The 14,135-nt window shown below is 40.3% G+C and overlaps 2 protein-coding genes across 2 annotated transcripts; one reads left to right on the top strand and one right to left on the bottom strand.

The window, feature by feature from the left end:
- The first annotated feature begins 1,910 nt into the window (after positions 1 to 1,910).
- Positions 1,911 to 2,858, top strand: LOC133725363 (uncharacterized). Its single transcript, XM_062152585.1, has one exon. It carries the CDS (start codon positions 1,911 to 1,913, stop codon positions 2,856 to 2,858), a length of 948 nt encoding a protein of 315 aa, XP_062008569.1.
- A 6,080-nt stretch (positions 2,859 to 8,938) lies between these two features.
- Positions 8,939 to 11,936, bottom strand: LOC133727664 (G-type lectin S-receptor-like serine/threonine-protein kinase LECRK3). The gene has a single exon (XM_062155158.1). The coding sequence runs from the start codon at positions 11,684 to 11,686 to the stop codon at positions 9,251 to 9,253; it is 2,436 nt and encodes an 811-aa protein (XP_062011142.1). The 5' UTR covers positions 11,687 to 11,936; the 3' UTR covers positions 8,939 to 9,250.
- Between the last annotated feature and the right edge of the window lie 2,199 nt (positions 11,937 to 14,135).

Genomic DNA, 14,135 nt, shown 5'->3' with positions numbered 1-14,135 from the left:
GGTGATGAGGAGTATTCACTTTGAGGGAAATCCGAATGAGGAGTGGAATCCACACGAGGAGAAGTTCCCTAAAGATGAATCTGGGCGAGGAGAATTCATAATGAAACAATTCGTACTATATGGGTCATATGTCTTGGTCTCATTATTGTACTTTTGTAGACTAACGAGCGACTTTTCAACCACTTAGAGTCTCTTTTTGGATGTAGATTTCGGCAATATCGTACGTAATTTGGAGATTTCGGCAGATGTTGGTTTAGATTATCACTTGGTTATTTATTTAGTTTGTTCACTTATTGCATGTGCCGAGGAACTTTCTGGATCGAGTTGCATGTTTTAGGGTCAACACTTCGATTCTGTCATTGTTTAGTTACATTAACGATTGATGACCAATTGATATTTATAGGTTGTTCCTTCATCTACGTCCCCAGTAAAAGGCTGAGATAAGCATGAAGGCCAGGGTTCATTACTCTTTGCATTGTGAATGCAGAAAGGCCTTTGCCATGTGAGAGTAGGTTTGTCGCTGATGCTTGTTCTGAACCAATATATATATTTAAGCTTACAATTACTGTATTTTTGTTCTTTCCAGATGTTGATAGTTTGATACTACATTACTGCTTCCGCTTTCGTTCAGGCGTTTACTTGATGAGCTAACATTTTCATCATGATCTGGTACATAAAAGAGACAAATTTTCTCCTGAATGACGTGGAGATCGATGAATCTAACTCACCTAAAGGAAATGCATTTGAGACATCTAGCATTCTTGTTTGAGAGTTGGACTTTATTTTGTGGTGGAGTATGTGCAATATGTTAATGTTTCATTCTCCAGGATAGTAAAACATGAAAACCACGTTGCACTATATCTTATGCCTTGGGTTGAACTTTTTACTCGCTATAAATGATAAGACGGCACTTAGAGCCAAACAGATTAAATCTGATGTATCTTGGTGAGAAATGTGGAAGCTCTCTGTGTTTTGGGCCTACGGCTAATCAGGGAATGTGTCGAGTAGAATTGAGTGAATCTTCATTTTACTGTTACAGCTCCTTTGATAACCAGTTGGGAACTGCAAATTATATGTCCCATATATGCTGTAATGCAAGTTGTGTCTGATGTTTAAAAGGCTTCAAATCCAAATATAGATTGCTAGAAAATAGGCAGATTCCTGTATATAGGATTTGTAATCTATTCAGTGGTAACCTTCAGTACTCTTCAAATATCTGGTGTGTAATCTATGCGCTACTTGTTCTATTCGATACATTGTCAGTCTTCTGAAATCTGGAATGCATCTGCTTATATCTTATATCTGTTGTAATATAAATGTCTATATCATGTGGAGTTGCAGCTATGATCATTGAAGCCACTACAAGCATGGCAGCTCTCATAATTGCAGCAACCATGTGGAGTTGCAGCTATGATCATTGAAGCCACTACAAGCATGGCAGCTCTCATAATTGCAGCAAACATGTGGAGTTGCAGCTATGATCATTGAAGGCACTATAATGGACTTCTTACCATAGCATTCACACTAGCTTTGTATTCCTATATAAACCCTCCATTGTGAGATGAATAAACACTTGAATCTCCATCCTTCTCTGCATCTAAACTCTCTCTCTCTCAAGTTCTTCCCAACAAAGCTCTCTCCATTTTCTGAAACAGTTTTATGTTCGTTTTTCAACACGTTATCAGCACGAATAGCTCTACGATTTGGATTGCAGATTGACAAGAGGAGAGGTGAATAACTCTTGGGTTGCAGAGAAGAGGCAGTTCATCATTCAATCAACTTCACTCTACCAGCTCTACAACCAAAGAATGTCAAATCTCAACAAACTTGACTTTGTCGCTTTGGAAGTTTCCGGAAGGAACTATCTCAAGTGGACCCAAGATGTCAAGCTTCATCTGACTGCAAATAAGATGAGATCAACGATTATTGCTGACAACATCACCCCTGAAGACATGAAGGCAAGGGCTATGATTTTCATCAGGAAACATATGGAAGAAGCACTCAAGGTGGAATATTTAGCTGAAGAAGACCCACGATCTCTTTGGGTCGCTCTAGAAGAGCGATTCAACCACCAAAGGGCCATCTACTTGCCGGAAGCAAGGCACGATTGGCAGAACATACGTTTCCAAGATTTCAAGACTGTCAATGAGTATAACTCTGAAATCTGCCGGATTCGGTCACTCCTAAAATTCTGTGGAGAAGAGCTCACAGAAGCCGACCTACTGGAGAAAACTTTCTCCACCTTCCCACCTTCCTGTATGGTCCTGCAGCAACAATACAGGGAAAGAAACTTTGCTAGATTCTCCGAATTAATCACCATCCTGTTGCTCGCTGAAAAGAACAACAACCTACTTCTGAGGAATGATCAAGCAAGGCCCACCGGTACTAGAGCAATTCCTTTGCCTGAAGCAAATACTATTGCCCATCACGAAAATAATCGTGGAAGGAGGAACCGGGGCCGTGGAAGGGGAAGAAGGTCTGAACGTCCAAGGCATGGAAGGAGAAATGGGCCCAGAAATGGCCCATATGATCGTGACCACCCAGGCAATGGCCCAAGGGGTCGAGGAGGACGTGGACAAGGCCCACGTGGTGGAAACCGAAATGGCCAAGTCCGACAAGCTCAAATTAGAGAGAACCCTGGTCCGGCCCGTCGCCCTCAAAATCAGCATAATCTATGTTATAGATGTGGAGGCACTGACCATTGGTCCCGCACCTGTCGTGCAACAGATGAAGAGATAGGAGAGTATCACGCCAGACGCGGAACTCGAGAGGCCAACCTTGTGGAAGAGTCAGTCCCTATGGATACCACCTTGGAGATTACTGATTTCCAAGCAGCCAATGGATACATCGAGGATTGAAAACTCGAGGACATGGGCATAATAGGCACTTGTGCCATATCTATGTTATTATTATGAATAATGCTTTCTATTTTTCAGATTATCTTTGGTGATTTTTGGAATATTAGTTTTACATAATTTGGTTATGCTTGGATGTTTAATTCAATAAAGTTATTTATTTTCATACATGTGATCCATTGAGTTAAATATGTGAATAGGCATGTCTTGTGAGGAAGTTTGTTGTCTAGCTGATAGTGCTACTACGCACACCATACTCCGAGATAGGAAGTTTTTTTTAAACTTATTGCCTACTCATACCTCTGTGACAACTATATCAGGTCAATCCAACCTGATAGAGGGCCATGGCAAAGCCCAATTTATGTTGTCCAATGGTACTGAATTTACCATTAATGAGGCCTTATATTCTCCACGTTCCAGAAGAACGTTATTGAGTTTTAAGGATATTCGAGCCAACGGTTATCACGTTGAAACCACTGAGGAAAAAGGAGTGGAATATCTTTGCATAACCTCCAATTTGTATGGCCGGAAGCGTACATTGGAGAAGCTAAAATGCCTCTCGAGTGGTCTCTACATGGCTACCATTAGATCAATTGAGGCAAATCACATAACCAGCCAGAAGCTAACCAATTCGAGCAACTACTTGCTTTGGCATGACCGTTTGGGACACCCAGGTCAAAGTATGATGCGCCGTATCCTAAATTCATCCCACGGGCATCCCCTTACCAATAAGGATCTTGTGTACAGTAACACATTATGCCAAGCTTGCTCATTGGGAAAATTAAATATAAGACCATCATATGCAAAGACTGAAAAAGACTCCAACCTTTTTCTACAAAGGATACAAGGGGATATATGTGGACCTATCCAACCACCATGCGGACCATTTAAATATTTCATGGTTTTGGTTGATGCATCGACAAGGTGGTCACATGTTACACTATTGTCCACAAGAAATGCTGCGTTTGCTAAACTCCTTGCCCAGATCATTAAATTAAGGGCTCACCACCCGGATTATCCAATCAAGTCCATAAGACTTGATAATGCCGGAGAGTTTACATCAAAATCTTTTGATGATTATTGCATGTCCCTTGGGATTAATGTTGAGCATCCAGTTCCCTATGTTCACACCCAGAATGGTCTCGCAGAAGCGTTCATTAAAAGATTACAAATGATCGCACGGACCTTGGTAATGCGAACCAAGCTTCCAGTATCTGCGTGGGGCCATGCAATTTTGCATGCAGCCATGTTGGTCCGACTGAGGCCCATTGCCACCCAACCTTATTCCGCGTTACAGTTGGTGACTGGGTACGAACCTGATGTTTCGCACTTACGTGTATTTGGGTGTGCAGTTCTCGTGCCAATTGCGCCGCCACAACGTACAAAAATGGGTCCTCAACGAAGGATGGGCATATATATCGGTTATGAATCTCCATCCATTATACGCTTTTTAGAGCCCTTGACAGGCGATCTCTTTACCGCTAGATTTGTGGATTGTCACTTTGATGAGACAGTCTTCCCGCCGTTAGGGGGAGATAAGAACGTTACCGTTCCTGATGAACGACGTGAATTGACGTGGAATGTCCCCACTATGTCTCATCTTGATCCCCGAACCGCACAATGCGATAATGAAGTGCGAAGAATTCTAGATCTACAGAGTGTAGCCCAAAATATGCCAGACGCTTTCTCTGATCTAGCTAAAGTGACGAGATCACATATACCTGCTGCAAATGTGCCTGCAAGAATAGATGTCCCTGTAGGACGCGTTGTCCCGGATGGACGAGGTACGACCATGGCGGCTAACCAGTCACATGTCCCTGCCCAGAAGCGAGGTAGACCACTAGGTTCGAAGAATTCCTATCCCCGGAAGAGGGTAAAACCGGCACAAACGAATCCACTAGACATCGCGATCTCAACTGATCCATCTCACGAGATAATTCCAGATTATGGGTCCGTCCTAGAAGAGACAACGTTGGGGGACGCTCCAACGTCTGAACCCACTCTCGAGAATAGAGAAATCTCTATAAATTATGCATGCTTAAGTGAGATTTGGAATCGGAATGAGATTATCATCGATGATATATTTGTATTCGCGGTAGCTACCGAAATTATAACTAGCGATGACATCGAACCTCGCTCTGTTGATGAATGTCAACGTAGAGACGACTGGCCAAAATGGAAAGAAGCAATTCAGGTCGAATTAGATTCCTTGACAAAGAGAAAAGTGTTCGGACCTGTCGTTCCCACACCTCACCATGTTAAACCTGTAGGATTTAAATGGGTATTTGTAAGGAAGCGTAATGAGGAAAACGAGATTGTAAGATACAAGGCTCGTCTAGTGGCGCAAGGATTCTCTCAACGCCCTGGGATTGATTACGATGAGACATATTCTCCTGTAATGGATGTTATAACGTTCCGCTACCTCATCAGTTTAGCAATTTCCGAAAAACTAAATATGCAGCTAATGGATGTGGTCACAGCTTATCTCTATGGGGATCTTGATACAGAGATATACATGAAAGTTCCTGAAGGACTTAAGATACCAGATACAAATAGTTCTAGACCACGGAACACCCTCTCCATTCGTTTGAGGCGTTCACTTTATGGATTGAAACAATCTGGACGGATGTGGTACAACCGTCTAAGTGAATATTTGATTGAGATGGGATATGTAAACAATGAACTATGCCCATGCGTGTTTATTAAGAAAACAAGTTCTGGATTTGCAATTGTGGCAGTTTATGTCGATGACATGAATCTGATTGGTACTCCTGAAGAGATCAAAGAAACCGCCAAGCACCTGAAGTCTGAATTCGAAATGAAAGATCTTGGGAGAACGAATTACTGCCTCGGCCTGGAGCTTGAGCACCGTGCTGATGGGATTCTGCTTCATCAATCAAACTACATCCAGAAGGTGTTAAGACGCTTTAATGAGGATAAAGCGAAACCTTCAAGCACACCCATGGTCATCCGAAGTCTAGACCCTAAGAGAGATCCGTTTCGTCCCGCAGATGATAACGAAGAGATATTGGCACCAGAAGTCCCATATCTAAGTGCAATAGGTGCATTATTGTACTTGACTCAATGCACTAGACCAGACATTTCATTTTCTGTGAACTTGTTAGCTAGATATAGCTCTGCACCAACACGCCGCCACTGGAATGGTATAAAAGATATTTTTCGTTATCTTAGAGGAACGATTGATATGGGCTTATTTTATCCCTATGCATCAAGAAATGGATCAAACCCCCTTGATCCTCAGAATGATGCTCGCCTTGTTGGATATGCTGATGCAGGCTATCTATCAGACCCACACAAGGCACGTTCCCAAACTGGTTATGTCTTTACCATTGGGAATACCGCAATTTCTTGGAGGTCTACAAAACAGACCCTTGTTGCTACCTCTTCGAATCATGCTGAGATTTTAGCTCTTCACGAAGCAGTACGTGAATGTATATGGTTGAGAGCCATCACAAAGCATGTTCAAAGCACATGTGGCCTGCATTCCACCACTGATGAACCAACCACTATCCACGAGGATAATGCTGCTTGCATCGAGCAAATGAAGACAGGTTTCATCAAAGGAGACAACACCAAACATATTGCACCAAAGTTTTTCTTCAATCAGCAACAACAAGAGCATCAGAAGATTGAGGTCAAGCAGATTCGATCTGAAGACAATCGTGCAGACCTCTTCACTAAGTCACTACCAAAGTCTACATTCCAGAAGCATGTACAAGGTATTGGTCTACGTAAATTATCTGAATTACCTAACATGTAACTTTTAGGGGAAGTTGAAATCAGGGGGAGTATCCAGAAGCATACCCACTTGACCATCGTGTACTCTTTTGTCCTTCGTCCAGGGTTATTTTGTCCCACTGGGTTTTATTACCTGGCAAGGTTTTAACGAGGCACATCTTTAGCATAGTCGCTCCATCCTGAAGATGTTTTGATTCAACATATATGCATTTGCTCATCTTTTCCCTTCGACCACGGGTTTTTCCCACTGGGTTTACCGGGCAAGGTTTTGGTGTAGCAAATCTAAATGCATCCCTCTCGTAGACATACTACCTACTTATGATGCTGATAAGAAGACTCCACTTATCTCCGAAGCTATGATATTGCTACCCCACACTCATGAGCGTTGTGCTCTTTTTCTCCTTCGACCAAGGTTGTTTTTCCCACAGGGTTTTTATTACTTGGCAAGTTTTTTTTAACGAGGCAACTTAGAAGCGCACGACCTAGACAATACTATTAACATGAAATATCCAAGGGGGAGTGTTGTAATATAAATGTCTATATCATGTGGAGTTGCAGCTATGATCATTGAAGCCACTACAAGCATGGCAGCTCTCATAATTGCAGCAACCATGTGGAGTTGCAGCTATGATCATTGAAGCCACTACAAGCATGACAGCTCTCATAATTGCAGCAAACATGTGGAGTTGCAGCTATGATCATTGAAGGCACTATAATGGACTTCTTACCATAGCATTCACACTAGCTTTGTATTCCTATATAAACCCTCCATTGTGAGATGAATAAACACTTGAATCTCCATCCTTCTCTGCATCTAAACTCTCTCTCTCTCAAGTTCTTCCCAACAAAGCTCTCTCCATTTTCTGAAACAGTTTTATGTTCGTTTTTCAACAATATCTAGTATCAGTTAAGTCACTTAAGTGATATGTATCTATATTTAATTAGTAGGATGAAATAGATGAACATATGCAAAGTGATGCTGAAGTATTGCCATATGACTAATGCAGATGCAAAACACTATATTAGTCTTCTCCCCATTCTTTTTTCACTTTCATGACATCTGAAATTTGCTGACGGATTCATAGAACCTTATCTCCACACCCCACCCCCCCAAAAAAAAAAAAAAAATCGTCGGATGCAGGTTGAATATTTGCAATGGTGGAAGTTTGTGCAGGGAGAGATGTGAGTGCTTATATTCAGCAGCATAGGAGAGTCAAAGAACAAATTGCCAACAGATTGGTTTCTGCAGCTGCATGGTAGCTCCTTACTTGCGTTGTTACTAATGGCATGGCTTATCAGTCTGATATTGCTTTTCTGGTTCTGCATTCAGTCAATTTGTTTGTCATGCAAGCCTAGCTGGGAAGTGCTACAGTCTCACTGCATCATTTAAAGGGGAAAAAAAAAAAAAAAAAATCCCTCAAATGGTACCTTAAACTACCCTAGTGTTACCTGAACTAATTTCCATTACCTATTTTGGCACCTCTGTCCACTTTTCCGTAACCTATTTGTGAACCTCTATGCAAGACTCATCTGATCTGATGGAATCTGAAGTGGTTGACTTTTGATCCTTACTTCATGCTTGCCCCCCCCCCCAAACCACCACCACAAAAAAAAAAAAAAAAAAAAAAAAGGAAATTGTATGTGTGAGTTGGGGTTAACTAGGTTTGCAGACTTAAACAAAGGGTGTCCACCTGACTATTATCATTTAGAAGATCCAAAAGTAAAAATGTATATGTTTATCATCGAATTTGGAACTCATATTTTCTTTTCTTGGAGCATATTTGCTTTCTACTTTCAGTGATGTCTTGTGAATAAAAGGCTACTCCAGATTTACATATCACTTTATTCTTAATTTGATAATATGCTATATTGTGAACAGAGAACAATAGAAATGCTGCTGTCCTACACAGCATATAGTAGCTGCAAAAGCAAAGTTGACTGATTGTTAGAACATAATATATGAATGACATATTCTTGTGTTTTGTTGCACTAGAACACTAAGATGATGAGGCCTAAGTTCACGTGGCTGAATTTCGGCCTCTCAAGGTAGTCTCCAGCAGAAACAGGTGCAGGTGATTATGTTGAGGCTATTGGATCCCAATTGGACATGGCAACCGACGTTCTTCAGCTTGAAAGATATTGTGGAAAGGTAAGAGCATGCTAAATTTAGTTATTACAGCTAAGAAATCTGCCTATATAAGAAAACCAAACTAGTTCTCTTTTATTCTCTCACTTCTTCACTTGCATACCAGGATTGAATACTGTCAAATTTCTATGATGTGCTAACCCTATTGAAATTTGTTTGAATTGCACCCCTGAATTTCTTATATAATCTGGTTCCGAAGTCAAGGATAGCCAAAAGTACAAGACAATTAAAGGGTGTTTAGATATACTTAAAATACTTGCAACATGGATAGATACGATTACAACTCTTAGCTTAACACATTTAGTAAGATCACCACTACCATCAAGTATCAATACAATGAACCATACTACAGACAACTCTCTTTGATATTTCATTCTATTTATTTTTCCCATACTAGCACCATGCCGTGTGCCAATAGCATTCTGGTAGCTTATACTTTAACAGACTGCAAATAAGCAGAGGAACATTTCCCCACACTGCTAGTGGTTTATCACATAGAAGCAGTGGTTGGACATGGAGGGATAGATATATCAGTAATGCCTTGTAACATCAATACTACAGACTTCATTGATGGACGCAGAGCTGGTTCATCTTGTATACACCATAATCCCACCTTAACCATATTCTCCAAGCTCTTCTTGTTCACTTCTTCGCCACCCACAATAAGTTTATGCAGCTCTCTACTGACAAAGCACTTATAAACCCAAGTAGAAAGAACTATCTCGTCTTCTCTAACACGGACGTCCAAGTTCCTCCTGCAACACATAAGTTCAAGAAGCACTATACCAAAACTGTAGATATCTGCCTTCACTGAGATTGGAGTGTTCTTTTGCCATTCTGGTGCCAAATACCCTCTTGTCCCTCTTATCCCTGTGAAGGTCCTTGTTTGATCTGGCATTAGCAGTTTTGCAAGCCCAAAATCAGAGATTTTAGCATTCCAAAATTCATCCATCAGAATGTTTTGAGGCTTTATGTCGCAATGAATGACAGGGGAGTTGCACTCTTCATGTAAATAGAGGAGACCTCTTGCGACATCAACTGCAATTCTCACTCTTTCATCCCAAGCTGGATGCCATTCTTTCTTGAAAAGAAGATCTGCAAGGGAGCCATTGCTCATATATTCATAGACCAGGAGCCTTTTTGAGTCCTCAGCAGAGTAACCCAGCAACCGAACTAAGTTCTTGTGATGAGTTCTTCCAATTGCTTGCATCTCCGCTCGAAACTCCCTCTCCCCTTCTTCCACCAACTTCTCTAGTCTTTTCACTGCAATGAGTTTTTTCCCTCTATTTAGAGCCCCTTTGTAAACTGCTCCGAAGGAGCCCTTCCCCAATTCTTGCTTGAAACCATTTGTAGCCCTCTTCAGCTCGTTGTATGAAAAAACTCTCATAGTGAGTTCCTCATCAGCCAGCCCCAGATTCCCATTAATCTCTGTCAGCCTTTTGTACCTCAGAACTCGAATTTTGAAAATGTAAAATCCAGATATTGCTAGCGCAACACATGAGAAGAGGATGAGACCCAAGGTTAAAACAAGAATTTGCACAATGACTTTCTTGCTTCGGATAACAACCGTAGTGGGTTCTTTAGTTTCAGTTCCATTATTCTTGCTTTCAGGACTTGTTGTTAACGTGCTTACCTTCAAGAAAGCTCTGTCTGTGTCGGATTTCCGCAGATCTCTTTTCACATATCTGAGTGGTGGCTTCTGTTTCTTACACAGTGTCTGCTCGAACAGAGCTGCTCCACAATTGCAGTCCTCTAGACAAGACCTCTTGCATTCTTCCATGGTCATTGTGGCTTCAAAGTAAGGAGCATCTACCCAGGCCATATTTTTCATGGTGAGTATGTCATAAAAGGTTGTATTCTGTTTGCCGCCAGCTGCACACGCCGGTTCTGAATAGTTTCTCAAGCAACCCATAGTCCTGCGGTTGAGGTCAGCGTAATCTGATCCAGGAAGGCAAACACAGTCTAGTTGGCCATCATTGAGTGTGCAATAGCTGTCAAGGCCACACACGCCATTAACATTGCAAGGATCATTTGGTTGGTTCCACATAATAACAGGAGCTTGGAGGCTTTCGAAAAAAATCTGATGAGAATACACCCGTAATACTCCGTTCACGCCAACAGTTGCCCGATATACAGCGTTGTTATAGGCTAGATCATTATTACCACTACGCCTATTGATGACACTATAAACTTCCGAGCTGGTGGTGTTGATTAGAGCAAGACCGCCATCTGTACTGTTGAGATAGAGGTCAAGGTTCAAGTTCCCATCAGTACCTGTAGAATAGTAGGCATCTATCGGAGAGTTTTCAGAGTTTTCTGGGTACAGAACAAGGTTTCCGTCAGTCTGCATGTTGAGATGAAAACGTCGTGTTGAGTGGTCAGCATCGGACAAACTGGAGACTAATTGACCCCCAGTCGGCAGAGTCTGACCACCCAGGATAGTATCAGTAGGATGATTGAAACTCTCCCAGATCACTTTATAGATTTCGTCGTAAAGAACGAAGTTTCCAGAATCAAGCATGGAGGCAGAGGAAACAGAACCGTACGTTGCATTTGCGATGACTACTTTTTTATGACTTTGGTCACTGGTTAGAACAAGCTTGCCATCAGTGGCTAACTGCAGCTTCACTATATTATTTGGTGAGGGCAGCAGTGGGGGATCATCACGGTTTGCTGTCCATACAGTTGTGTTTTGGTCTACTCCCACCAACCAAATTCCAACAGCGAAACCACTTCCTTGCTGATAAAAGCCGAATTCGAACTGGCCAGAGGCAGAAGGCCATGAGCTGGGGTGAGTTTCTGGAAAGAGTGAAGATCCCAGGCGTATGTGGCTAGAATCGTTGATTTGTTGAGCTCCTTCACATAGAGAATATAGTGAGAAGAGAAGGATAGCAATGGCAGTGGAAGCCATAATATTCCTAAGCATGCTTGGATTATTTTCAGAACTCTCTCTTTACTCTTATCTATGTGTGGGCAAAAGGATAAATATAATTCGTAATGCAGAGTGTAGAATTGTCTATTGACGGAAAATACCCAACTGAACAAGCCACTCATCCCAAACCAGGAAAGGAGAAGAAAAATACCAAGTCTTCTATTTCATTATTGAGCATATCAGCGTGCTTGACTTGCAAGTCTTCCTGTGGAGTTATCCGCATTATTTCCAAGGTAACTTTTAACTTAATATAATGGGGAGTGCTATATACACACTCAGACAAGTGTCAACTTCTCATGACTTTCTACTATTTAATGACACAATAATAATTAATGGTACTTTGAATTTATTGTTTTCCATCTCTACCCCCAACTATATTTCTCCCTCCATTTTTTACTTTGCCTCCACTATCTATTTCTAGATAGAACGCTGAATAGCTAGAACCCATTTTAATCAAAACCCATGAGATTGTGAAAATGCTTATAACAAAAAATGGGTACCACTTAATAGCCTATTACGAGCATTATAAAACACCATATAATCAAACAAACTAGCCTCTCCATTCTTGACTTATTCGGCTACAATGATGCTGCATTTATTAGTAATAGCAGCTAGGTAGTTTATTACTTTTCAAGTACTAACATTTAGCAAACTTGGTTGGTAAGGTATTATAAGATCCTTTTTTTTCTTCAACCATTAAGATCAACAAAAAATAAGAACAATATTATTCAAAAAAAAAAACAGTAAAATAAGATTATTATTTCCATTAATGTTTTGCAAAATTACATCAGAAAAAAATCTACTATTTAACCAATTTTCACTGCCTGAGAATAACCATCAAGGCTAATTGGACAATATAAATGATAGCAGGTCAATTAACTGATTTCCTACAATCATGTCAAATAAAAAAGGAAATCAGGTATATAAGAGTAAGAATTACCTCACAATAGAGTACCAATTTAATTAGGGACCATCATGAGTATATATCAGTACCAACTACTGACACAAAAATCACATAAATTAATTAAGAATCTTACCTCAATGTAAAAAGCAAGCCACGGAAGTAACTAATATAGCTGGAAATTGCATCTCCGAAGCTTGTTCTTTTTTCTCTCTAAATCAGGGATCTAAAAGTTTACTTTGAGGTAATTAATTAAGCCCTCAGGTGCGGGAAAATTGAAGCTTTAATTGGCTTGTGGCGGGAAAGGAAAGTAGAAAGAAGAAGGTCTGTATATATGTTTTCCAAAACAGGGGTAGAGATATAGAAAAAAATAAATTCAAAGTTGCATTAATTATTATTCTGTAATTAAATAGTGGAAAGCCATGAGAAGTTAACACTTGTCTGAGTGTGGCTCACACACACTCAAGTGAGTGTGTATATAGCACTCCCCTAATATAAATTTTTCTAATAATTGAAAAGTCTTGTGCGTAAAATAAGTAAGATAGAAATGTGTTCATTAGTTATTGTTTAGTTCATTGAATTAATGGCAGTTTAGTTTTCCTTTGGTTCTATTCCAAAATGTGTTGGTAAATGCCAACAACTAAGAGCTAATAGTGGATGGTAGGCAAGTTTCAACATCGTAGACCAGGAGTCAAAAGATGCATTAATATTAGTAACTTAGTTTGAATACTTGCAACTTGCAAGATTTCTGAGCTTCCGAGAAACTAATAATGCAAGCTTATTGACATCACCGTATGTGATGTGATGATCAAAGTCTTCACATGTGTAAGCTTGATAAGACTGCACATGACAGCAATTTCTTTAGTTTCATGACTTTCATCTGGAATTTAGTGCAGAATACGAATGAAATTACTGCGAAATGATAAATGAAAAATTCGTACCCCCCTCGTGGCTTTTGAAGAATTGAAATCTTTATCCTGTGCATACTGTTGAAAATTGAGGCACAATTTGCCGCACTTACACTCAAGAAAAAGATACTCGTAATTGATCTAATTGAATTTCTTTCAATGACAAATAACAGTCTAGAAAATTACTGATACGAACATGATTAGTCATAACGCATTGAAGCCATGATTTCTTTCAATGATATATAATACTCAATAAGGAATGCAACAACTTAGCTACATCCCTTGCAGAATAAGTAATTGGACAATGTTGGTAATTATCTGATTCATATCCTGATTCATTATGGATACGTATGTTTTATGGCCATTACCTGTATCATATATAAGTATTCATATTTGTACATGTATGTGTTCATTAGGCCTATATGGAATAGGACTGGGAAACCTCCCGTAAAGGAACCTAGTTTTATAATGCCTCAATAAAGAGATCTTGGTCACTGCCCTAGCAATGAGAAGCACTTTATTAACACACTGCCCCATTTAGGGAGATTGCCTAAAGATTAATTGCTCAGAGGAGAAGTACCATGATCAACCATGTATTTTACAGGTTAGTACCAAAGTACAATAAACCTTCATC

The sequence above is a fragment of the Rosa rugosa genome, chromosome 1 (assembly GCF_958449725.1).
Source record: "Rosa rugosa chromosome 1, drRosRugo1.1, whole genome shotgun sequence".
Taxonomy (NCBI): domain Eukaryota; kingdom Viridiplantae; phylum Streptophyta; class Magnoliopsida; order Rosales; family Rosaceae; genus Rosa; species Rosa rugosa.
Note: the sequence above shows the minus strand (reverse complement) of the source record. Positions and strands in the feature narration are given on the sequence as shown.